This window comes from Hydractinia symbiolongicarpus, chromosome 8 (assembly GCF_029227915.1).
Source record: "Hydractinia symbiolongicarpus strain clone_291-10 chromosome 8, HSymV2.1, whole genome shotgun sequence".
Classification (NCBI taxonomy): Eukaryota; Metazoa; Cnidaria; class Hydrozoa; order Anthoathecata; family Hydractiniidae; genus Hydractinia; species Hydractinia symbiolongicarpus.
This window is the reverse complement of record NC_079882.1, coordinates 18248613-18276595: the sequence shown is the minus strand read 5'-3', so window position 1 is coordinate 18276595 and position 27983 is coordinate 18248613. Positions and strand designations below refer to the sequence as shown.

Sequence of the window (27983 nt, the reverse complement as noted above, 5' to 3'; positions counted from 1 at the left end):
TCATTCACCAAATGGACTTCTTCAAGTTTGTTTTTATTTAGCGGACACATTTTTTAAATCTATTTATAATATACCCAACTAATTTTTAATCTATCTAATCAATGGAAATAAAGATGAAATTTCAATTCATCTCAACACAAGCATGAAGTTATTTCACAGCTACTATACCAAATACCTTAGTTTGTAGCTTATGTCCCTCATCGTGGCCTACCCTTTTATTCACTTTAAAATGAGGTTTGAGGTAGAGTTGGGAACTTAATGATTTAACAAAAAAATGTCCTGAAAATAATATACTTTCTAAAACGGGGATACCTCTAATTAGTGGAACTTTTGCACCAGTGATCTTTGCTAATCTTAGGGATTACTATGAAGTTTTACAATCTTTTGGCGCTGATTCCACAAGCTTAATTCGGCTGATGGCTTACAAACACAAAGAAAAACATTTTAACGTTTCCATTTTATTTTGTAAGAGTGAAATATTTTCCACTAAGAACATTATTACGATAAAGGTTCAACCAAGGGTACCTTATCAGGAACAAAAAAGTTGGAAAAACATTAGTCGGCAAAAATAAAAAGTCACTTTTTGCCGACTAAATTTTTTATTTTAGTCAGTTTTTGCCGAGTAAGTTTTTGAATTTAGTCACTAATAAAGAATAATTGCATATTCCTCTTGTTATTGCTACAATACAAAATAATGAGACATTTGTATTCTATTACTTATACCAGCAAAATTGAAATTTCTTTTTGCTCCAAAAGTTAAAAAAAGTAACTCCACAAGCAAACACAAAAAAACACGCTGTAATTCCTCATGTTTCAATTTTTTTAAAATGGTATTAATATTCTTCTTCAGATTACAATTCTTTCTTAGTAACAAAAAATGCCAAAAATGGCTTAAAGGTGTTCAAATGTGATTTTATTATGATAATTTGATTCATATTCACACGATAAGGCTGAAAAGTCAAGCAGTTAGTTATGTTTGCTCGAGAATTTTGAGAACTCAAAAAAAAATGTATTTTTCTGGATGGATAAGTAAAAGAGCCGGTGAATTATCATGGAATTCCTTAATATTCATCTTTAAACTGACCCCTTTCCACGCCTCTTTTCATTAGCTACAAGAATAAACTTGCTCTCTAAAGTAAAACACAAACACAATTTTAAAAATAACAAAAATTTCTTACTATAGAAGAATGTTATTATTAGCAAGAAACATCATAAAAGAACATGTTTGGACTAAAATAAATGTACAAAAACGTATCAAACTTGAATTACGCATATATGTTATAAGTTCCCTGTGTTTCAATTTAGGGAGCTTTCTACAAAAATAGACGAATTTACAAAAACATAAATAAAAAAAAGTTAGTTAATTAATTAATTAATTAAATAGTAACCTTGCAAGGTTTTGAAATTTTGACAGTAAAACACCTAAATCTTGTTAAGTTAAATGAGGTAGCCGACAAAATGCAAAAAGTGCTGACATGTGCAATAAAAAGCCTGGTTGACATAAAAAGTCTGTTTTTTAAATTTGACACAACTTATGCAAAATATATACATTTACTACTATAGAGGCATTTGGTAGACATGTCTACCAAATGATGCTATAAGTGATAATATATATGGTCGTGTCTACCAAATGAGCCTCTTAGGAAAGGCAACGTTATTTGGTGGACATGACAATGTATTTTTTAATCTCGGTAAGACCTTTACGTACCCCATGCAAAATGAAAGTTTTTGAGGTGATGCGCGAAATTATTTACTTATAAGTGACGTAAATTTTTTGAAATATGTATTGTCTACCAAATGCTTCATTTTTGGACTTTGCGACCAAATGATGCTATTAGTAGTATATATATATATATATATATATATATATATATATATATATATATAATGCACGGGCACAGGCTCCAAGGTTATTTTTTGTTGCGCATTCATTTTGCGGTAGAAAAGTGGGGGACGTTTTAAATCGTGAACCCCAAACACGATGATCGAGCGTCTACTGGTATAGCGACTCTCTCAATCTTAACTTCCTTTTCTACATGTCCGAAATAGTATGCATGACTATACTGTCATTTTTATATTTATTGTTCACTTTTCAGGTTGTCACAAGCAAATAGGCAAAAATATGCTTTGTTTTCAAGCTAAAAAAAATTTTATCTACGTGTCTTAAAACTTTAAAAAAATTTACACTGCATGTGGGTTTTGTTTTTACAAAACCCACATAAAGAAAAAATCCATTAAATTCGGACCTGAAGAGATTATCTACAATTAAATCCATGATAAAATGTCTATTATGTGCAGTTTTGCAGACTTGCTTCATCCGTGCTCCGTCGGCGTTCACCTCCGCATTAGTTTAGAACCGCATGGCTGGATTTCTTGTGCAAGACCTGGTTACCAACGACGAAGGGGCCAGGCAAAAGAGATTTATGTCTATGTAGCTCTTTTATCTAAGTCAAGAGTTGATGAATTAGCTAGGATGGTCAGGTTGGCTATGAATGGGCTTGCTCATGGATTAAAAGGACCAGGACTATTAAATAATTTCTGAGATCTAAAAGTGTCTGACCATGATGGAAATCTATCAGAGGTTTTGTCTGACGAGTCTCCAAAAATTCTTTCGTGGGTTGCCATCACACAGTACAAATGGATTTTAAAGGTTGATTTTGAAAACTCAGTATTTGTTTTTCAGGCGTGCGATTAATCACATGCCTGAAACGATTTAGGCGTGTGCCAAGGCGTGCGCGTGCGATTGCACGCCTCTCCTGAAAAAGACTGCCATCTTAGCGAATTTCTTCAAAATGTTTCTGGCAAAACTTATAAAGTAAATTTCAATCCAGGGTGAGTGCTTAGTACAAGTAAACAATGTTGCACATCCATATAGGTTTAATACCATTTCAAACAAAAGATTAGTGCAACTTCTGTTAAATAGAAACACAGGTAACAGCTTATTGTTAACACTGGCCTGAGTGATTTGTACAGGTATACTGTTTCGCACATATGTTTCGGCATAATATATACCCATTTCTAAAAAACTATCCTAACTTCAGTTCAAACAACAAACAGTTGTTATTCTATGCAGCTAAAACGATTTTACTTTGTGGAAAATTTTGTAACATTTAAAAACAAAAATATACAGTATAACCTGTTTTTACCTTCTTTAAGCAAAAAAAAAAAAACCTTGAATATTTTATGGAAAAAGTTTCTGTGAAAATTAAAAATTAATCGTGACATCTGATAGACATAACACAGTTTTCAAAACACCTTTATTGCAACTTCGGTTTAAAAAAACACAGCGGAAACAGCCCATTGTTACCCTGTCCAGCTAAAAATCAAACACAAAACCTTTACATTTTACGCGTGTTTATTCATTTTTTCAAAAATATCCATCTTTTAATAGCTTTCGCGATCGCTAACACTTAAACAATAGCATGCATGTTACCTGTAAGAGCAAAGGGATTCATCAAATCTTATTGTTATGGCTCGAGCAAGACGATAACAATAGAAAGCAATTCAGTTCATGTGTAAACAAAAGATATGCGATTTTTCTTTATGTAGACATGAGATCGTTACACGACGTCGTAGAACTCGCGTGTATGCAAAGTTACATTTACCAAACTTAATAAAGCTACAGGCTTTGACGGAATTGGTTCGTGACTGCTAAAAGCAGGTTCATCAGTTATAAGTATTTATTTATCAAGTCTTTTCAACAAATCTTTTATGTACTGGTTATGTACCTTAAAGGTTCCCTCCGACGTTTTAATGATGTTACCTAATTAAGTTCTATTCATACAGTACAGTCCAGATGTACGCGTACGCTCAACTTGCAAAAATAATTGCTTTCATTAAAAAAAACAATAGGATACCAAGTTCCTTTCAAATTGCGTGAAAATAATTGCTTCGTGTTAAAAACAAAAGCATAGCAAGAAACATTGTTTAAAAACAATACTCTGCGCGAGAATAAATTAAACGCGAAGGCCATTGAATTTTAATTTTTTTTAACAACGAAACTAATTATAGTAACACGATTTTAATCTGATACACTTATCTGATATATCTGATACAAGCTCGTACTTTCAAAATGCGATCTAAAAAAACATTTCTATCGCCGTTTTTCCTTTTTTAAACTTTTAAAATGCAATCTAAAAAAACATTTCTATCGCCGTTTTTCGTTTTTAAACTTTTAAAATGCGATCTAAAAAAACATTTCTATTGCCGTTTTTGTTTTTAAAGTTTAAAAATGCAATCTAAAAAAACATTTCTATTAAAATTAAAGTTTCAATCTTTGTTAAAATATAATTTGTTAAAATATAATTTCTATCGCTTAAAAGCTTTATTTAACCCGCGCAACCAACAATGCCTTCTCGCTAGTTTATTTAGTTTCTACGCAAAACATTTGTTTAATAAAAAAACAAAAATACATTTTATAAAATGTAATTTTGCGGCAAACGTGTGACGATTGACACAGTGATGCATACAAGATAGGATTCTTTCCTTAAGCTCCAAAGCATTACCTTTACACATACTAATTCACCAGTATAAATAGTTGATGATCGAAGGTATCCATTGTGCTAGATCTTGACATGGTATAATTGTAGAACACAAGAGTAAATATAAAAACATTTATTAAAAATATTACTTTCAAGAACATAACCTACACTTTTTCTTCGCCAACTTTACTAATTTCTTTGATACATTCTTAGCCAAATGCCAGGGATAAAACTGATGGATTAAGTGCTTGAATCTGTCATCCGTCTCCATCAATTTCTTTATTTGAATATGACAATCTTTTGAGATCCAGCCCTTAAAATTAGCGTCGGCGTTCTTCACTGCCGACGTAAGTGCCGACGCAAAATACGAAGAAACTATAGTTGTGTCGGCAAAAAAATTGCCGACGTAATTTTGTTGTGAAATATTTAAATAACAATAATTTTGATTTTGTTTGAGCTTCTCCCACTCATTGCGGCTACAAAATAATTACATTTGATTTTGTAGTAAGTTAAGCCATTACCACTAACTAAAATCACTCAGGTTACTAAAATATTGTGGTACCGTTCGATTCGTAATAATAATCGAAAAAATTGTATATCGTATTGAAAAGAAGTCCAGCAGTTCTTTATCCCACATGACACAACAGGCAAGTCAGCCCTGCCCTCGGTTTTGTTAGGAGAGATGTTCTGCGAAGCCTCTAACAATTGAGTCTCCTGTACAGTTTTGCTTCATGTTAAACTGTGCCGGTGACAAGCATTTTCGAAGCATGTCACCAGCGACTTCTGCGATATACAACCTAATCATCTGGAAACATAAAAGCAAGTTGGCAGTGAACTATTAACCTAACAAAGGTAGGAAGGTATGTCAATAAGACTTGTACTCCATTCCCATTTGTCATCGCTTTAGGAGATCAATGCATCAAATTATGAGAGGTCTAGCCCTAATAAAAAGTGAATGACGAAAGTTATTGCCAGCTGAAAAAATTTCATTGCAAAAAATAATGCTGACGCAAAGCAGCTGAAATGCATCTCACGTTGGCAGTTTTATTGCAGACGTAAAAAAATTCTAATTTTAAGGGCTGGAGATCATCTCAATCGACGGATCAAAACAGTGCCCTTCAAAATGATTTTCGCATAGAAAAACTAGCTGAGGAAGATCTTCCTGCTTTTTTTTGCTTTTCATTCTGCAGCAAGCTTTTTATCCTTTGGCAGCTTAAAAAAAGATAAGTTTTGATTTTTTGCTCTGTAACTTTGTACATCCTACTGCTGCACACCAAACCATGTTTACAATATGAAAAAGAAAATATTTTTAAAGCTAATTAGAATTGTGATAGCGGAACAACTTCTTAATAATTAATTTCATATAGAAATCTCGCTTCGTCTTTTTCATGCTGCGAGACAGTGTGTGGTTTTGGCTCTTGTGACATCAGGAGGTATCCTGATGTTTTTTTCAAGATTTTGAAGCGTGTTTTTAATGCTGCAATAATGGCGGTGGAAGCACAAGGTTTTATGAAAACATGGAATAAGTAAATCGTGTTTATGCTTTTATTTTGTAAGTAACTCATTAAATAATACTTTTTTCTATGTTTTAATGGTTTCTTTCAATTAAGATTAACTTGTTATAATGTCGGAGGAAACCTTTAATGTTGGAAGACTAAAAGGGTTTCGCCTATATTTGAAAGTGGGAATAAAACACACCCTACTAGTTATTGACCTATCCATATTCTGCCAATTCCTAAGGAAATTTTTGAAAAAGTAGTGCATGAGCAAATTTCTCATTTTATTTCTGAGCACAACTTCCTAATTGACAGACAGTCAACAAAAACTGCAGTAGTTTTGTCACTGATTTTATTTTTACTGAGCTCGACCAACTAAACTTTGTTTGTTTAAAAAAGCTTTTGACACTGTTGATCAATGTTGTTAAAAAAGCTATGGTATTTTAACATCAGAGATGCTGCCTTTGACTGGTTCAAGTCTTACTTAACGGGCCGAATGCAGGTGACTTATAAACAACACAAGATCAGATCAGCTTCATGAAGACGCATTTGGGGTGCCACAGGGATCTGTGTTGGGGGCCCTGCTTCTTATTTGTATATTGATGGTTTGAAACCTGTCATCAATTGAAACTACCACCATCTATATGCAGATGATACAATAATTATTTCATCCCATAAAAAACTTGGATATATACCCTTGTCTCCAAGGTCGACTTTCGACCTCTGGCTTAATAATAGCAAAATGACTAATAATAGGGACAAAATTGAAACAATCTTTTTCCGAAACCACAGCCAGTTAAAAAAGTTGAGAACAAAACTATCAACTATATGGGTATTCCTTTGAAGAGGAGTGAAAAAGTTAAATATCTCAGGGAAATATTTGATAAAAAATGCAATGGGAAAAGCACATTAAGAACATAAAAAGAAAAATACTAATTAAATAATCTAAAATTAGAACCATTGCATCTTGTTTAACACCTCACAAAAAAACCTTGCTCTTGTAATTCCATATTTAAACTACTGCAGGGGTCCCAGCCTGCATAAAATCATATAAAAACATAGAATAAGCTATTTGTTCTCAAAAATCATAAAATTAGCATAAAATTGATTTGTTGGCATAAAAATCATAATTTTTGTACGTGTTCTCCAAAGTTTTGTTTACGCAGTTATTTTTATTAATTTTGTTTGCTCTTTACTCAGCTTTTATTATTCTTATGACATTTCCCAGAGTTTTATGTAGCAACTGTTTAAGTCCAAAAGAGAAAAGAACAACTTTTTTAAGGTTTTAGTAATTACAATAGTGATTGAACACCGTCCAGAGTGGGAACAAAGCTATCCTTGGCTCAGTTTAGGTAAAAATGATAAATTTTCAGTTAATTATAAAATTTGTGTTAAAGTATTCAAAATTGACGACAGTGGTTTTTCTCAAGTAAAATCACATGTAAAGTGTCATGGATTTTGGGTCAAAATAAGTTTTCCTTCAACAGTTCAAAGGGTGTTCTCTAAAACATGTTTGGTAATAATCGTTTTGTTATCTTAGTGAGAGTATCTAGAGTAAAATGTCATGATTTCTGAAACAAATTTGAGAGACAAACCGTTAGACTTATTGATCTGGCTCTGAGATCACTGATGGCATAGTCATAAGAAAGAGAGGCTTAAGACACGGAATTCAGAAACAAATTTTAGAGGGAAACCCTTAGACTTGATTGATTCAACCATTGTTAAGGAATGAGCTATGGTGCTAACAGAATAGACTGACAAAGCAAATTCAAAGCACTTTTTATGTGTTTACCAAGGGTTATCCAGTTTTTGTAGATATGTCAAATCTGTGAGAAATTAGTAAGGACCTTCGAACCATACGGTTATCAAAATTAGGCATTGGCATAAAATTGGCATGAAATTAGAAGTGAAGGGCATAAAATAGCATAAAAATAGGGTGTAAATTGGCATAAAATCATAAATAAAATCTGTGCTTTTGCCCTGAGACCCCTGCTACTGCTCCTTGGCATGGGTTTGTGCCACCCAAGTAGATTGAGAAAACTGGAAAATGATTAAAATGTGTCCATGCCTTTTTTTAGAAAAGAGAAGGAATATTCACTGAATAATCTACTCATCAAAATTGATGCCATATTTGTTTATTGGCTCAATATTCCTTTTGGCAAAAAACTACCACAATCACCAAACAGGAGGTGCTTCAAAAAACAGGTTCACACTTTTCTTGGTCAACAAGAAATTTGGCAAAAAAGCCTTTCTGTTTAGAGTTGCAAAAGTGTAAAATAAGCAACACCAACCATCTTCAGAGTTATGACAAAAAGAATTAAAATTGAAATCAGTCTTTGGCTGGATTTCAGGAAGAACATGAGTGTCATTAAAAGTAGAGTTGCTGTTGAACAGCCTGAACTGTTTTTAAATATATAATTTTAATGCTGCGAATGACTTTAAAATATTGTCAACTAAACTATAGTCTGTAAAAGGATTTTGCACTTAGAAGTTGATTTTCATATAAGACATTAAAAAACACTAAATTTTTTTTTAAAAATAATTTTTCCTGTTTTTTCTATTATATATTTTAAAGAGATCCCGAGGTACTATTACTAGTTATACTCATCTGAAAGATTTGGATGAGAAATGTGAAATAATATATTTACTTTTTGTTAAAATTTCATGTAACTCCAGATATAGCTTTTTAAATATTTATTTTTTCTTGTCGCTCGACCGCCATCTTGGTTACCTTCGACCTTCTTCGTTAAAAATTTTTATTCTAGCTCCAGTCTTTTTTAGTGGCATGTGACCCTGTTACGTATTATTTCAGTAGCGCTTTAATTATTGCTGACTGCATAGCCGGAACATATACCTTCGCGCAGCAAAGTGAAACAAAAGCTCTCTACGAACAATTATTTTTCTAAAAAAAAGTTAAAATCATTCCGCATAAAGTTCTTTACGAACGATTATTTTTTTTAAAAAAATAGAAATAATTCTGCATATGTTCTCACATAGCTGACAATCAAACAAAAAATAAAATGTGCATGATTTTTATTTCAGAGGACTTTTATTTGAGACGCAATTTACTGATCATTCAACATGTCACACATTTTTGCATGGTTTTTATTTCAAAAGGATATATTTTGGAAGGCAAATATGAGTAACAAAATATCAAGGTGTGACTATGAGCCCATAAAAAGTTATAGAAAAGGTTGAAGGGGGGGGGGGAGAGGGGGCTGCATCATCCTTCCTTGTTCCCCAGCACAAGTAGGATTAAGGGCGGTTACAACCTTTGTAGTTTGAGACGGCACTCACATTTGCTGAGGTAATTACCAACATATTTTCAAAACATGTATCTTTGCGTCGGCAATTACTTGACGTGGTAAAATCGCACATAAAAAGTCCCTAGGTCTTGTGCGATCAGAAGTGTAAAAAATAGCCGAAGATATAACAACGGAAAAAAGTATTTGTTTTTCCACAGCATAGTTCAGTTGCCTCCTACGGCAATGCACGAACAACAAACTCCTAGCAAAAGAAACAGTTAGTTTTACGCTTCAACTGCATCATTAAAAACAGTTATCACCAATGTAGTTTGATTAAATCATTGCAGAAAACGCTAAAATATGTTTAATAAAATGCCGTTTTTTCTACGTTGAACTTAAATGTTTACGCAATTAACTATTATTATTTTATTTCTTATTTTTCTTTGCTTATCTCCAGTAAAAATAATGTTTTTTATTTAGGAGGTAGCTAAAGCATTTTTTGTGTTTTGTTAAGTTTAAAAATGTAGAAGCTGCTACAGTATTCTAATAAGTGCGAATATAGCCACAGCAGTTATTAGTCGACCCTAAAAATTGCGAATTAGGAGAGTTTCGTTGGACATTAATGTATGATGTATGCTTTTAAAAGGTCTAATCACGGAGGTACAGAGCAGCGTTGATGTTAGACAGGATACCTGTCTCTCTTTTCTGCTTTCGTGCTTCGATGTATGTCCTGCTTTTGTAACCTTGCTTATTTTAGGGCACTATACCAAAAGGGAAATATGATGAGTTTAATTTACTAGACTACGTAGTGGAAGAATATCATAAAAACAAACTTTAATTAGACAGTAAATTCTGCTTCCCTCCGTGGGATAAATTAAAGTAGTATTCTTTTCTATTGATTTTTTAATATTTTTTAATAAAAAAAAATATCCATCTACTGAGTAACTTAGGCAACCTCGTCCCCAAGGATTGTTGAGAGCAAGGCTGGCAATACTCACTTGAGCATAATACCCGCCTAGGTCAACAGGTTATAGATCAGTAATTTTTACAACCTGTTTGTTGAAATAAATTCTTTTAAATTTAATATTTAAAAAACGATATCTGGGGTTACATGAACTTTTAACAAAAAGTCAATATGTCATTGGGAATAACTTGTGAAAATCTTTCAGGTAAGTCCAACTTGTAAAAGTACCTCGGGATCCATTTAAGTGTATCTTGCTATATAAATTTCTAGGCAACGCAAGTATCACTTTCTGTATAACTTTAACACACGAAAATAATTCTTGCTGCATATCTTTTAAAAACAAGTATTATCTCTTTACCTTGACAGCTATAGTTATTTTAATAATTCAAAACAAGAGAAAAAATGTATCCAAGAACTTTTTTTTAGTGAGACAAATAATTATTATTTTTGCTTTCTAACAAAATATATTAACTGCATGCAGGATGTGAAAAAATATAAAAAAATTATCGTAAAACTCTACTGTTGTAGACCTGTAATTAAAGAATTTTTGCTTTTATTTAATTCCATCAGCATCATCATCATCATCATTCTCGGCTTAACGTCCGTTTTCCATGCTAGCATGGGTTGGACAGGGTATATTAATGACCCTCTTCCAATCTGATCTAGACTGTGTTAGATCTAAACTCAACTTCCTCTCTATCAAGTCTGTCCTTATAACCTCCTGCCAAGTCTTTCTCGGTCTGCCTCTGGGCTTTGCCCCAGGAACTATCAAGTCTCTACACTTTCTTACCCAATTATCCTCCTCCATTCTTTCCAAGTGCCCCAGCCAATTCAATCTTCTTATCTGGATAACATCTTTAATTCTACAGAGACTTAGCCTGCTTCTTAGCTCATCTGAACTCTTTCTGTCTCTCAGACTGGCCTTACACATCCACCTAACCATTCTCATATCATTCCTTTCTAAACGGTCAAGATCTTCCTGCTTCACTGCCCATGTCTCACTACCGTACAACATAACACTTCTTACACAGGCCTCATACAACTTACCTTTTACCTCAATTGACAGGACTCTGCTAGTCAATAAAGGAAGTAACTCTCTAAACTTTTTCCAAGCAGAACCTATCCTGCAAGTAACACTTCTTCCAACACCCCCTTCACTGCCCAACATATCACCTAAGTAACAGAAGTTCTTGACTATCTCTAACGAGCCACTGTTGTACATCATTAAAGCTGGAAATACTTCATTCTCTATAATCTCACCTTTGCAACGCTTGCATACAAACTGTATGCCAGCTCTTAACCTTCCACTAATACTACTGCACTTCTTATGTACCCAATGCTTGCAAGTCTGACAAAAAATTGAGTTACTACCAACCCCTTTCCTGCAAACTCCACAAGGCCACTTTCCAACTACAAGGTCACACTTGGCTGCAATGCTACTTATCATGACTTTAGACTTTGCTGTGTTTACCTTCAGCCCTTTCTCTTCTAGTCCTTTCTTCCACTTCTCAAACTTTTCAACTAATTCTTCCATCGACTCTGCTATGAGAACCAAATCATCTGCATACAATAACTCCCATGGGCAACCTGTTCTGAACTCCATCGACAGCGCTTCTAAGACTAGAATAAACAACAAAGGACTAAGTACAGAACCCTGATGTACACCAACATTTACACTAAATTCATCACTAAGTGAATCGTTAATCCTGACACGACTTCTAGCATTGCTGTACATAGACTGAACCATCGTAACTAGCCACTCATCCACACCTAATTTTCTCATAGCCCACCAAATAACTTTACGTGGCACTCTATCAAAAGCTTTCTCTAAATCTACAAAGGCAAAATAGAGATTCTTTCTCTTTCCTAAATACTTTTCCTGAAGCTGTCTGAGTAAAAATATTGCATCTGTAGTGCCACGCCCTGGAACAAAACCAAATTGCATCTTATCTATATCAATTCTTTCTCTAAGTAACTTATCAATCACTCTTTCAATAACTTTCATTACTTGATCAACCAACTTCAAACCTCTATAGTTACCCCTTTCTAATGCATCACCCTTGCCCTTGAAACAATTCACTATTACACTCGACTGCCACTCACTCGGAATAGCACCATCCTTTATAATCTGGTTAGCAAGACTTGTAATAAGCTCAACTCCAATATATCCAGATGCTTTTACCATCTCTGCAACAATACCTGATACTCCTGCAGCCTTGCCAATCTTCATTTTCCTAATAGCCTCCACTACTCATTCTGTCTTGATCTGCATGGCTGGCCCTTCTACGACATCATCATCAGACAAATTATCCTCGTCCCAATCAAACTCAGTGTTAAGCAACCTCTGATAATGATTCTTCCAAGCTACCCTTTTCTCCTCCTCTGTGCTAGCCAAAACACCTTCATCATTACGTATACACTTCTCACTTACAATATCTTGATTAGTCTTCTTCATTTGCTTTGCTATCTTGAATACCTCATTGCGCTGGTCTTTCCTTCTTAACACATCTGCAAATCTGTTTCTCTCTGCTTCTGATTTTGCCTTATACACTGCTGTACAAGCCCGACGCTTAGCTTCTAAGTAAATATTTTTACTACCACCTGACTTCCACTCTTTCCAAAGTTTCCTCTTTTCCTTTATACACTGGTCAACCTCATTATTCCACCACCAGGTCTGTCTATGTCTAGCTGGTCCTTTCGTCCACCCACAGGTATCATCAGAAGCTTCTAGAAGACAATTCTTCAAGGTAGTCCAAGTACTTTCAACATTGTCACTATCACATTGACTATTGTAGGCTAACTGCTGAACTTTTGCACTAAATTGTCTTGCTACAATCTCTTCCTTCAGCTTCCAGACTTTTCGACGGGGCCTGTACTTTCTCTTGGCTTCTCTGACACTCTTCAAGATAATATCACAAACCAGCAACCTATGCTGGGAAACACACTCTTCCCCCGATATAACTTTCATGTCCTTCACTACTTTCTTGTCTGACTTTCTAATCAAAAAGTAATCTATCTGTGTCTTACAACCACCTGACTCATATGTTATCAGCCTACTCTGTCTCTTACTGAATGATGTGTTGCAAACCACCATGTCCGTTGCCATTCCAAACTCAAGCAATCTCTCCCCTTCCTTATTTCTGCTCCCAAATCCATAGCCTCCATGCACACCTCTATAACCTTCAGATGACTTCCCAACATGACCATTAAAGTCGCCACCCACCATGACAAGTTCAGTGTCTCCAGACTTTGATGTGACTGCTATTAACTCATCATAAAACTTATCTTTATCTTCCTCACTGAGTCCACACTGTGGAGCATAAACTGACAGAAAAGTGACAATCCTATTACCTATCAAAAACTTTATCACTATAATACGACTATTAACACGCATAACATCTATTGCTTTTTCTACCCACTTCTCTGCAACGAATATGCCAACTCCTCCATATCCATCACTATTACCAATCCAAAAAAGCTTATACCTTGCCCTCATACCTTCCACAAATCTCACTGAAGCTCCTCTCCACCTAACTTCCTGAACACAACACATATCAACAGATCTACGTTCTCACATTTCAACTACTTCACCTGCTCTACCTCTCAGAGTACCAACATTTACACTAGCCATCCTCAACCTAGTGTTATCTACCTTGTGATGTGATAGCTGGGTAACGGTCTGACGATGCTCACATCTGACATCTGTCCTACCGTGAGCGACACCTTCACTCCTTAGAGTTCCAGCCCCGTTTACGCAGTTTGTCCTCCTCTCTTGTCTCTTAAGGAGACCCTAAGGAGACCCTTCACCCATCGAAACCAATATTATTTAAACTTATTATTTAATTCTAATAAAATAAAGTTTAGTTTTTTTTATGAGACGTAGTGAATTTCGTAAACAAAACAAAGTTTATTTATAATAAGACGCATGAATAAGCGCGAATAATATTTGTTTAACGAACTTGTTTAATGAAACGAACTTTATCATTGTTAAAAATATGTATAAAGACCTAAGATAACTGTGAGTTTTGTGTCCGCGGTAGATTACATTCAGACTGTACTGTATATTAAAATTTTAATAAAGTTAAAAGATAAGTTAAAGGATAACTCAATTATTTCTGTATTCATTTTTAGATGGCAAGGTTGTTGGCCAATGTATCCAGCTACTGTTCTGGACTTTTGTCTGAAAAGTCAACTGTTAGAAAGGTAATTATTTAGACCATATATAATTTTAGAATATCAATCTTTGACAGCTCTCTAAGGCATGCAATTGCATGTTGCATGCTCCCACATATCTAGATGGCTTTACTGTACTGGCATCATGACACCTAAATTAGTGATCATGCACAAAGTGCATAAGTCATAAAGCTATGATGATCCTTTTGATCACCGTTTAAATTAATGGTCAATCAACAACATCACTGATCACCGAAATTTGACATTAAACAGTTGTTTATCAAGAGCGTAGCTAAACATCAAGGCATAGTGTATAACCGATACACTCTGAGTGATTAAAAAAACAAATATCAAGCTTCAACTGGGTCATTTAAAGCAGTTTCATATAACTTGTGAGTGATTAAATTGTGAAAAAATGCCAATTTTTTGCATTCTTTTGTGGAGTAATTTTGTTATTTTTGTCCGCTGAAAAAAATTGACTCAGTCATATTTAATTTTCAGCGATCACAATAACCATCAGGGATAAAATATTTGTTTTAAGTGCTAGCAATAGTAAAAATATCACAATAGCATCTTGAATATAATGTTACATTATACCATAGTATATTAGAAGCAATATAGTTAACACCGTGAGGCTGAAACTTTTATTTTCATTGTTATTTTTTATTTTTCCTGCACCATTTTTATTATTTTATTATGGAGACAAGAGGAGGACGTTAATACTTGTAAACCCCAAACTCAAGAACCGAGCTAGAAACTCTCTTGATCCTAAAGGAAACCCAAGGTGTAAATTTATATTGGACTTATATTATAGAGCTCAAAAAGTTGGTTAACAAGACTTTTTAAATTTTTTAAAAAGCTCCTTTCGTTCTCAAGATATTGACATTTCAAGAATTTCAGATTTAATTATGTTGCATAATTATGATGTCATATTTAAGTAATAGCAAATTTTCACATTTTCAGTCATTAGTAATTTTAGACCTGCTAAGGGATGTGCATTTATCAACTTTATCAATGCATAGACATTATAAAGGTGAATTGATTAACATAAAACTTTTTTTCAACATATAAGTCCGACATCATTTTATACCTCGGGTTCCCTTTAAACTTCCTTGTCTCTGGTAGCCCAAATAATGTTCAAATAAAAAAGTGGCAAGATTTTTAATCTTTTAAATAATTAACTTTAATATCATCAAATTAACGCTAAATAAGTTCTTGTCCCATTTCATTCTTTGTTTCAAAAAATGTATACACAAACAGTGCAGTACCAATCGCCACTAGTTATAGTACTGTGCATAAATTCCTGAAAACTATTCATTCATTTCATCTAGGAGACAATGTTGATTGTGAGTTTTTAAAACGTGAAATATTTTAATATGGATGAAAAAAAAAAGACGACAAAGGGAAGTTCTATTGTGGCATTATTTATATTTATCTATTTCTTATCTGTGTTGACAAAAAAGGAATAATACAGTACAGTCAAGATGTAAGCGTACGTGTACGCTTAAGTTTCGCAACTTTTTCTCAGAGGCGGTAATTGTTTATTTTTTGTTCTTATTAATTTTCTTGTGAGTTTTGTAAGTTGCGTGTAATAAACAAATGATTCTTGAAGAAAAAATAACTTATTATAACTGCGCATAACTATTATGTTAGAATAATTATTCCCAATAGCAAAATTGTAAATGTTATCAAATTCTAACTAATGTGACACGAAGAGCCATTGTTTAATAGTTTTATCAAATAAAAGTTTTGTGTTGACACTAAATAGACTACCGAGACGGCATTGTTAGTTGTGCGGGGTAAATAAAGCTTTTAAGCGATAGAAATAATTATATTTTAAAATTTAAACAAAGATTGAAACTTTTTCATAGAAAAGCTTTGTTAGATGGCGTTTTAAAAATTTAAGAACGGTGACAAAAAAAGCTTTTTTAGATCCCGTTCAAAGAACCACGATAGAAAAGCTTCGTTAGATTGCATTTTAAAGGTTTAAGAACAAACGGGGATAGAAATGCTTTTTTCACCTGCAAAGCTCTTAAGAACATTTATCTTCTTTAATTAACGATTCAAAAAATTGAGCATTTTATTCATTAAAGCTTGGTTAGTTTCTTCTTGTGGTCTTACAACTTCCAATATTATTGTTGAGTATAACTCTAATGTTATTTTTGTTTACATACATTTATAGAAAGTATATTTCTTTAAATTTTTAACTTTATAAAAAATGCTCACCTGAGAATTATTTAAATTTTTTTTTCCCTTTCTCAGAAAGAAATTTTATGCAGTATTCATATGCAAAGAATATTTTGGTATTGCTCATTTGCGATTTAATTTTTGCCACAAGCTCTTGAGGAACCTGTTTTATTTTTAATACAATTTAAACACATGCTACTATTAATCCATCTTCTGCACATCTCATTTCTTTTTTTCAAACCAGAATAGTTATGGTCTTCAGTACAAGTCTCTTCGTAGAAGGAAATTTCAATTCTTTATTCGTTAAAAACATGTGTGAAAAATGGCTTTAGTGGTAAAAGGAAATAAACAACCCCTAGTTTTACAATAGTTACAGAGAAAAGTCAACCCTGGTGAAAAGATAGTCTGGAGCCTGGTTTAGGGGCAGATTGACACCGCAAACAAAACAGTGCACCATCGCTGTAAATACGTGGTAAGACACAGCCCCTCTCTAGGTTTTGTGTTTTAATGTAATCCTACAGTATATATTTTCTTGTTTTCTTTGTGGAATTTCCTGTATCTATGTGCATCGCTAACATTCTTCTGCAGGTCTGCATTGGGGCACCATGGATGTAATCCCACTTACTGCCTAACTCACCTTTCACTTTCTCTCACTTTTTTTTATTTAATACGTATTCAGAAAAGCATAAGAAATCAAAAAAAACTTACTTCACTTGTTTTTCTTATTTAAAATTGTTGTACAAGCCTTTGCATATTCAATTTTTTTCTCATAAAAAAACAGACAGGCGCGATTTAATTTAGGACTGGACTTGATTATAAATAACGACATTACATTGTGCAGAAAGTTTAAGCGAGCGCAGAGAACGTTCATGTTAAGACCTATAGCTTACATTAAATAGCTTTTTGTATGTAATTTACGTTTAAATATTTAAAAAATGGTTAGTTGCTCTGCGTTTTGATGTACCGATCGATCAGAGAAGTGTAAAGAAGTAAGTTTTCACAGATAGTTCTTTTAAAAGAGATTTGCAGGAAATAAACTTCCATATTAAAATATTGCCACTTTGTAAAAATGCCATTTTAGCTACTGAACGTGATCAAAGTTTCTCATTTCTTCTCATTTCAATACTTGTACTTATATCCACAGAACACAACCAAATGTTTTGTACATTTTTATATTAAATAAAAGAACATTATACCAATTTCCAATACAAACACAGACAAAAAAGTTTTCTAGTTACACATGTATCTTTCGTAGCGCTCAAGTTTCTATTCTTTGTTTTTCAAAAAAGAAGCTTTTTTGATGGAAGGACATGCCGAATATTTTCAGGGGGTAAATGTACCCATTTTCTTCAATCTTTGTAACTTTTTAAGGCTGCATGTAATGCTGATAATGCAGCTTCTAAAACAGCTTTGTCAAAACAGCCACTTATAAGTCAGTAGCTTTGCAACGCATTTATGACCTACCATAATCATAAGAATGATTTTTATTTATACAAAATTATTACCCCGTTTTACGAACTTATCATGATCCGAACATTATTCGATCTTTCGATCACGCATATCAATGTCCTCCATCACGTAGAAAATTAAAATGTTACATAAAATTTGTTTGCATTTGTGCGCAAAAAAGCGCTACGGAGGAAAAATATTGCTGAGCTGTAAAGTAAAAATAAATTGACTTGTAAAGTAAGAAAGATTTTTTACTGAAGCAAATGATAAAGTTTTTTGACGAAAAGAATGTTTAAAAAAAGAAAATATTTTGCTAAGAACGTTGCTTTGAGTCAGTAAAAGACAGTCACTTTGCATCATTATTAATTTCTCCCTTGTGGGACTCAAGAGGTTCGAAGTCGTGTGCCTGTAGATTTGTAAAGTCTTTTTCATGAAGAGAATTAGCCGATTCTATGTTTTCTAAGTTATAATCTTCGTCATTGTTAAAAGACGTCTTATCAACAAACAATGTCAACAGTAAGTAAACAAACTTTTAGAAGGTGTGCTGCTGAGCTCCACGGACTTTCTGCACGATGTGACGTATGCTTATTTATTCAGACCTAGTCCTCTCGATTTTACGCGACCTTGCAAATTTATTTAAAATCGAAGATGTTTACAGAACTGATTAAGGTATAAATAAAGATTTTTAACGATTGTAAAAGTTTTATTCTGACATATTTATGTATTGTCTTATCAAAAATACAATTTTTTTCAAATATTTTTTTTCACTGGAGTGCCCCTTTAACATTTATTGTTTAAAGCCCTAATTTTAAGGTAAGCACTGAAATTTTTATCTATGACGTTTTATCTATGACATTTTATTTATGATTTGGCATTTGACAGCAAGCTGCTACAAAGTTGGCCGTGTTATTAAAAGATCAAGAAATCATAAAAGCACTGGATTGTTCTAGCAATGGTGCTGAAAAAAGTGATAATTCTACCTGGGAGGGTGTCATCCGTTGTGTTGGAAGTTATGTTTATGCTGAAATTGATTTTGGCACTTGTGTTAAAAGCACAAATTTTTCTGTTAGAAAACACCAGGTATTTGTTTTAAAAACGTTCTCTTTTTGCAAGGCTGATTTTTTTAAGAGTGAGAAAAGCAATAAAAGATGTTATACCTTAGGTAAATACATTTGAACTTGATTTACTAATATGTACATTATTAATAATTTTAATTGTTAATTTTAATGTTCAAAGAACACAAATATAATAAACAATCTTTGCTTTTCAAAGCATTTTTGGCAGGGTCATTCTATAAAATTATATGTTTTGTGTTTTCCCAATACAGACTTGTTTGCGCTACTTTGGAAAATCGAATAACATTTAATTCCAGTCCGCCTTAGTTATATAATGTGTGAGAAGGTGTCAGTTTTTACTGTTATTTCACCCTAAAAATATCAGTTTTCTTTTCTTTATCATTTAGGAAGCTGCAGAGTTATATCAGTATGTAGTCCAAACAGCTGAGAAAAGTAAGTAAGATTGAATAGATTTCACATATACAATAAATAATGTGATATGCAGTAAAACATATTATACAAAGGCTATAAAATGAAGACATTTATTATACAAAGTTACAACAGGAGAATACTAATTCATGTATCGAGAATTTGATTCTTTATAAATTTTTGGTATATAGTTGTATGTGCTACATTGTTGATTATTAGTCCTGTTCCCTCTTAATTATTTTAACTTTATTACTGTAAGTTACTAGAAATACAGTCCATCAATACAGAAGAAAAGATTCTTTGATGTGTATTTTATTGTTGAAAAAAAAAGTGCTCTGATTAAACCCAGCTAGAAGATTGTGCATGCTTGAATAAATATATCAGCTTCCTTTTTTTATTTCCCCACACAGTAATTGGGAATTAAAAAACGACATTGCACACTCTATCTTCTGGTCTGTTGCTTCTGCTTTGCTACAGCTATCTATGGAGCTTTTGGTACCAGTTTGTGTTTAATGTTAACTGAGATATCTAGCACATAACCATAATTAATAGTCATAATTCTAACACTTACAAATAAATAAAATAAAATGAAAAAATTGAAAAATGCAGCCAAGCTACACAGAACTTTTAGACCAAGGTTTAGTGACTGAACAACCTAGTTAGATCTAAAATTTAAAAAGTGCGTTAATATTTGCTGTTGTCAGTACATCCCACCTCCACCTAATTAAAACAAGTGGGAACTCTGTTTTTAGATTGTGAAGCAGATTGTTTCACAATGTGGTCAGTGTGTGTTGTTGTAATACTTGGCCTACACTCCTACCAAAGTAAAACTGTTGCAGCCTACTGGCTGCAGAGCACTGACCAAATGATGCTGTTTGCCTATTTATAGACCGATAAAGAACGGAATATTTTCCAACTATTATTTCCTTTACTTTTGGAATGCAATATAAAGCTAGCTTGCTTTTTTTAAACAAACGTGCAATTTTAAACTGAAACATATAAAACAATCATATTCTTCAAAAGGAATTTCTGGAAAATTAAAGCTAAATAACAGTTGAAAAAAGTAACAAAAAAACAAATCTAAAAATATTTATGGAAAAATTTTTTACCAGGGTGGGCTGCATCCCACTCTCCACCCCAGGACTAACAGGGTTAACTTGCCTCATACCTTGAAGGCTTCAAAAATAAAAATTTGGTACACATCTTTTTGTGTACCTTATAGGTTGATTAGGTGCACAAAAATGTACCTCATGTTTTTGTACACCTTAAAAGCACACAGGCACATGTGTGAATGCAAATGGTGCACCTTACTGTGCACCTCAATATAAGTTGTATTAATTTTTGTTTATATTAAAATGAATATAGGAATATATGACTTAAATTCTGATTAAAGAATCGCCACTCGGTACACGTCCTCATTAGTTAAACACACACCATATTTAGTTTTTGTTCCAATAGAAAATTCGCACATTAGCAATGTGCAAGATCAAACAATGTCAGGGCCGCGGAAAAGAGGAAAGGACCAGGGGGTCAATGTAAAGATAACAGGGATCAACATTTAAGACTATGTTTCTCCTCATTTATAATAAATGATATGAGCTTGGAAATAAAGAAACAGTTTTACAATATTTATATCTGGGGTAAATTGACAAAGAACAGGGTGCAACACCTGTCCCTTGGTTCACATATTGTACTTTATGGTTCCTTTTGAAAATGGGAACTACGTACATTTCAATTGAAGTTTATATCTGGTTTATCAAGGATGAGAAGACGGGAAGATACAGGATCATGAATAAATAGAAATCTGATTTAACCTTTGTTGTAAGATTCCCTTCCATTTTGAAAGTAGCATGACATTACCAGCGTCGATTTTTACATGCACTGTTTTTTGTACATGTTAAGAAAAGTATGTGCACGCAATTTTGGAAGCCCTGAGCTGTGAAGAAACTTAATGCACACGTGTGCTGTTTTCATGAAATCTTGCCCATTAAAATTGACTTAAGAGAGTATGTCAAGGTGCTTTTCTTAAATGTTGATCCCTGTTATCTTATTCCCCAAAAAATAAGGTGCCAGTGAACATTTAAAAAAATTGGAATCTTTTTTTTTTGCATAATCAGTTACGAAAGTTTATTTTCGGACTGCATATCCATATTTTTTCTGTTATAACCCATTTGTCACTTTTTTATAGCTGTAATACTATTATTTTTCAACAAAAATATTCAGCCTCAACAATTCCTCTTTAAATTTATGGAGCATGGTAATTTTTTATTATTCTGGAAAATTTTACAATCATGATCCTGAAGATGAAAGCCCAGCACTTGGTGTTATTTTTGCCCTTCCAATAACCATTTTATGGTTTTTTGCTAAAAATTAGATTTTTATAGCTTCATAGTTAAGGTGAAGAATGGCAATATATTGTTAACCCCATGTTTAATGTTTTGAAACAAACTGTTTTTTGTCTTTTTTTTTACCTCAATTTGCTATAAAATTATGCCAGAGGAGCAATGTTCAACCTTACTTTACTTGGGAATGGTAACTGAACTGTCAAAATAATTTGCATGAAGAAGTTTTTTATGGTTTAAGAAAAAAAACACAATATTTTATCAGTAAATTAATTTGTGGTTCATACAATGCCATGATAGAAAATTCAATTTAGGGTGTTAGAGGTCTCATTTAAAAATTTAAACATACTAAACACATATGGTTGGCTAATAAAAAAATTACAGTGCAATAATCAGGGCAACAGAGACTAACTATTGTCTCTTCACAGGCGGTTTTCAAATTGTTTGATGGTCATATTGGAACATAGACTTGATCATTAAGCTTTTCAGATTTTTTCAGTGAACTCCATAACCACAAGGCCATGCTTCACAACTTTAATTAGTAATAATAGTCATAAGGCTGTGATGACATATGTGATGCTCTATAGGGAAATCGACCACTTACTTCTCTTTTTGTATTAAAAAATACGAAATACGGAAATTTCGTATTTTAAAATACGGATTTCTCGTCATTTTAGAAGAAAATATGGTAACTTTAAAGCTTCGCAGGGACGTTTTCTTGTCATTTTAGAAGGAAATACGGCAACTTTGAAGATAATTAACTCCTGTATATACAGAGGTGTGGTATTCGAGGGCTAAAATATGCTGATATCAGCAGCAAAAAACTGAAAATCATAAGGCAGAACCACATTTTTTCAAAATTACCCAGGGTAATTTTGTCCGTCATATTGGCCAGCGCTGAAACTTGTGAACGAGATGCGGTTGGAACTAAGGAAGTCTTTTTTTTTCATTAGATATACAAGAATTTGAGGTACCCCACAATGAGAAGTAAAAGCAGAAACGCCTTTCTGATGATGTCTGATGATGAAAGATGGTCGCATCTGGATAATATTTATTTTGTGATTTTAAGCTACCTAGCTAGTACCATGCCACCACCCCAGGGGCACATTTGTTATTAAACAATGACGTAATGAAGTACAAGAGCTATATATATTATTTTTATGTAGCTAGCTACACAAAAGATTTTTCAAGGCATTCTGTCATTTTAAATAAAGATAGCTAGCTAGCTATTTGGACCTCCCATAACAGTGAACAGTCAAGACTTGATTATATAGATAGTTAGGTATGTAAGGCATTGCATGTTGGTTAAATATGTTCTCGCAACAAACAGAAACCTGTATTTCATGAATAAATTTCTGCAAATGTTCAGGTTTCTTTTATCAAACCGGAACCTATTTTTCATAAATAAATTTTAACCTAACGGTTTCTTTTATGAAATAACAAAATTTGGGAGAGTAGTGATAGCCAGAAGTAATATTCGCTTGAAGCAGGAAGACCTGAAGTCTCTGTCCAGATTAAGACTCAGTAAAGGGTAAACTGTGTCACACGAAGGACACTTAGTGTAATGTGTTACAAATCCAGTGGAGCGCTTATTGCATTAAAGATACAGTATATTTTTCATAAACCAACATTCACAGGACTTACGATGAAGCCTATTGATACTTCTGCAAAGCAAATACAGTTGTTTAGCATTTTTCATTTTGCATAATAAGTTCCTGTTGATATTCAAAAATTAAGATATTTAGTCCTAAACCTGTGACACATTTTATCTGTTTGAATTATTTTTAATCCTGAGAATCACTTTAAATGTTTTCTGTACACATGGCTTGTCAAAATTGACATGCTGTGAAAAACAGTTTATCGGTGTCTCCAAAAATGGCTAAATTCAGGAACTCAAAAACTATGATAATAGCAAAAAAATTTTTTGGGTTCATTTTATCAAACTGGTGTAAAAACATATAATACTAAGTTTCAAGTCATTATTTCAATTTTTACTGAAGTAATAGGACTTTTACTTAGTATAGCTTTTCACACCGCTTACACCAAAATGGCTGCAGGCACTACTCGGTTTGAAATTAATTTATAATATTTTAATAACAACCTTTTTTTCTGATGTGTTTTTATTTTCCTGCAAAAGTTGTTGCATAGCTTATGTATATGACATTAGGATAAGGATGAAAAAGTTGCTGTGGGACATGGGTTTTAAACCTTAAAAATTTCCAGCGAGAAATTTGAAAACTAATAAATGACAAAATCGCAAAAGTTTATCTTAAAAATTTTAATTTTTGTTAATGTGAAACTAATTCACATGAAAAAGTTTCTGATGTTTTTTATGAAGAAATCTTCCATATTACCTATATGGGATAACTTGATGAACAATGAATTTTCCTGCAGGTGTTCTCAAATATGGGTAATATAATTTTAAAAACTGTGATGTAATTTTTCTTTTAAGTTTTGACTTTTAACCCAGCTAAAAAGCTCAGCCTTGTCCTTTCATACTTAGTCTAGCTAGCCAGGGCCAAAAAGTTTAATATTCAAGCTTGACCCATTTTACTGAGTATTAAGTAATAAAGGCTAGAATAATCCTAACTCTAGCTATAGGGTAGCTGAGCTACCTATAAGTACAATATCAAACAACGTCGAGGCTGTTCTCTTTTGTAAACAAACCCAGTGGTATTTTGTAATAAGTACCAAATTTTGTATGTGCATTTATTGTACTTATGAGTGTAACCAAAGCACCCTATACGTAAATCCTAAAAATTTATGTCCTTGGCTCACTCTTTACGAATGACACCACGTAACAAAGACACCGTACTTTGCTACTTTCTGTAACCTACACTGAGATTTGGGTGTGATATATATCAGAATTAATTGTCTTTAAAGCTTCGCAGGGACGTTTTATCGTCATTTTAGAAGGAAATACGGCAACTTTATAGCTTCGCAGAGACGTTTTTCGTCATTTTAGAACGAAATACGGCAACTGTGGAGCTTGCAGGCATCTTTTCTCGTCATTTTAGAACGAAATACGGCAACTTAAGAGCTTCGCAGGGACATTTTCTCGTCATTTGAGAAGGAAATACTGCAACTTTAAAACTGCATATGCACATTTTCTTGTCATTACGATTAGGATTATGTTTACGGCAACTTTTTAAAGAAAAGACAAGTTTATATTTCACAAGTTTAATAGGTTTTTAATTAGTTCATTTATTTCAAAATTGTCTTACTTCCGATATTTTGACAATCTTATTAAATGGTTTCAAACTTTTTTTTACAATATTGTTTTAAAATCGTATTTTCAAAAATATGAAATTCGTATTAAAAAATACGCGTATTTTTAAATACAAATTCCTAATTTTAAAAATACGAATTACGGAATTCTATTGTTTTAAAAATACAAATTAAAAATAGAAGCAGTCGATTTTCCTAGAGAGCATCACATATTTGTTCAATTTTTTGATAATGCCTTTTAAAATATTGTCTTACCATAACTATAAGGCTTAAAGAAGTAAATTGTGTCATTCAAAGTGCTAAAATTTAAAAACTCAGAAACTATATTTTTATATATATATATATATATATATATATATATATATATATATATATATATATATATATATATATATATATATATATATATATATATATAAAAATTACTTATTATGAATTTTATCAGATAGGTCTAAAATTATTCAATAATATAACTATTATTAAAAGGTTTAAAATCAGATACTAAGCACAGCTTTTGAAAAAAGGGGCAGCTATAAGCCAGAAAGGACATATAGGAAAAAAAAAAGAAAAATGTGCAATGCGTTTGGAGAGCAAGTGTGATAACGTGTTTATAATATAGACCAAAAGTAAATTGGTAAAATATTGTTCAATTTAAATCATGGTTCATAAAGTGCTTTGTTCAATAGCGATTAAGTGAAACAGGACAGTATTATGTATGGATTGTGTAGTTTTGAATAATTCTTCTTCAACGTGTTATAAATTTCTTTGAAGTCACAGGTGAACTTATCATTCTTATTCACTTCCCGTAAATATAGTGCGTATAAAAGTAATGTTTTAAACCATCTTAAAAAACGGTGATAAGCCTGAGCCAAAAACCAAACCATCCCACTATCGAGATTGAATAAGCTTTTTGTACTCTAGATTTATAAAAATTAGTTAATAAACTTGATTCTCGGTGGAAAATAAAAAGTATATATCATATAATTCATGTAAATTTAACTAATTAAAATGTCAGAACATCTTAACTTAAATAAAGGAACTTATTATATATATATGTTTTTATACCTTTAAAATGATTTTCAGCAAGAGGCTGTCGATATAAAGATGATAAACGTAGCAGTTTGTAAAGTGTATAATAAAACTGTCAATGTATAGTTTTTCAATTTTCACAATATAAGTTGATAGTATACTTATAATGTAAGCTATGTTTTTTTAAATATATTATATACTTTTTAGCTGAAAAAAGTACTACACGTCTTTTATAAGAACATTTTTCATTTCAGTTGATGTTCTTTATTTGTTTTTTTCTAAAAAATAAAAGAAAAATTTTGTAGGATTTAATATTTTTAGATTTAAGATTGAAAGAAATAGATGTTGAATTTATTAATTGTAAAAATATACACATATGCTAGTAAAGAAGTAGAAAATAGTATTTCTTAGTTACTCAAACTCATTGTTTTGCTCTAAGCAACAAGGAAATTTTTGTTTAGCACGAAGTTTTTAGTTTTGGAAAAATCTCAGGCTCAACTATTTTTACTACCTATATAAATATGGTTAAAGGGATCCCAAGGTATTTTTTCAAGTTGGCCCCACCTGAAAGATTTGCATGAGAAATTCTAAATGTTATATTCACTTTTTGTTAAAACTTCATGTAACTCCAGATATAGCTTTTTAAATGTTTATTTTTCTTCTCCTTCGACCACCATCTTGGCTATCTTCGACCTTATTCTTCGTTAAAATTTTTCATTTTAGATCCATTTTTTAGTGGCACGTGACCCTGTTACGTAATGTTTATGTAGCGCTTTAAACATTATTGACTGTTATAGCCAGAACAGATACCTTTGAGGCGGCAAAGTAAAACAAAAGTTCTTTACGAAAGATTTTTTTTTTAAAAAAAGATAAAAATAATTATGCATAAAATTCTCTCAAACGATTTTCTTTAAAAAAAAATAAAATAATTCAGCAAATCTTCACACACAGCTGAGCAATCAGACAAGATATTAAAGTGTATGTTTTTTATTTCAAAAGCCTTTTATTTGAGATGCAGGTTGTAAAATTTTCTGAACGTTCAATGCGCTGCACATGTGAAAAAGGTTAAGGGGTGGTTAGAGGATGTCAACCGTCTTGTATTAATAAGAAAAGTCGTAAGATAATATAACACAGCCGTGAGCTGTTCAATATCAAAAATACCTTTTAAATGTAACAACACGGTGCAAGTATTACTTAGAAATAAATTTTGCCATCTTATCAATAAATTGTTCTGATGCCAAATATGTCAGGCTTGACAAGCATTTGTTTTTAAAAAGTATATATATTTCTCAAAAACAATTGTCAAAAACACTGTACAAGCTAGCTATAGTTATATTAAAATATTGAGTATATATCAGGTGTTAAAACTAGCTAAGCACTGGCCTTAAGGATCATTTTGCTATAAGACAAGGTTATTGAGGTAAGTTAGCTAGCTGGGTAACTAATAAAATTATAATGCAAACTAAAACAAGTTCATACAAAGCAAAACTAAAAAAGCCAATCTTAAATAAAGATAGAACAGTAACCTAGCTAGCTAGTGTTATCCTTTTATAAATAGTCAAGAGCAACTACAAAATTTGAGTGTAACTACTGATCTAAAAATAAAGGTTGCCATTGTCCTAGCTACGGCTTGCGTAGCAGGCTAGCTTGCAAGTCATCTGTTGCTGGTTATAAAATTGAAACACATTAAATCATGAAGTTATGCAAGAAATGCAAAATCGAATGCAGACAAAATCCCTGGTTATAGCGCTACCAAAAAACAGTTGTATTTATGTTTAATTTTTCACATAAAAACTAGAAAAAATGTTGTTTTTTGTGATCGTCGTCTTCATCACACTCTTCTTCATTGCTAGAGATAACTACCTCAATGTTGCTGATTTTCTTTTTCGGGGGCTTTAAAGAAAC

The 27983-nt window shown here is 32.5% G+C and overlaps 2 protein-coding genes across 10 annotated transcripts in view; one reads left to right on the top strand and one right to left on the bottom strand.

Moving 5' to 3' along the window:
- LOC130655469 (serine-protein kinase ATM-like) overlaps positions 1 to 27983 on the top strand; it is a 255466-nt gene that overhangs the window by 17730 nt on the left and 209753 nt on the right. For 8 of the 9 annotated variants that reach the window (XR_008984665.1, XR_008984666.1, XM_057458230.1 and 5 more), the window contains exons 2-4: positions 14318 to 14389; positions 18878 to 19075; positions 19458 to 19503. Coding sequence is in view for 7 of the 9 variants with exons in the window: in XM_057458230.1 (XP_057314213.1) it covers positions 14318 to 14389; positions 18878 to 19075; positions 19458 to 19503 (316 nt within the window). In the remaining 2 variants the exon portion in view is untranslated. Of the gene's footprint in view, positions 1 to 3549; positions 3662 to 14317; positions 14390 to 18877; positions 19076 to 19457; positions 19504 to 27983 lie in introns of all 9 variants that reach the window. The other variant, XM_057458227.1, reaches the window with a different exon arrangement.
- LOC130655471 (uncharacterized) lies at positions 1894 to 12412 on the bottom strand. The gene is made up of 2 exons (XM_057458233.1): positions 10819 to 12412; positions 1894 to 2049 (listed from the first exon to the last, which is right to left on the bottom strand). Exons 1-2 carry the CDS (start codon positions 12369 to 12371, stop codon positions 1959 to 1961), a joined length of 1644 nt encoding a protein of 547 aa, XP_057314216.1. The 5' UTR covers positions 12372 to 12412; the 3' UTR covers positions 1894 to 1958.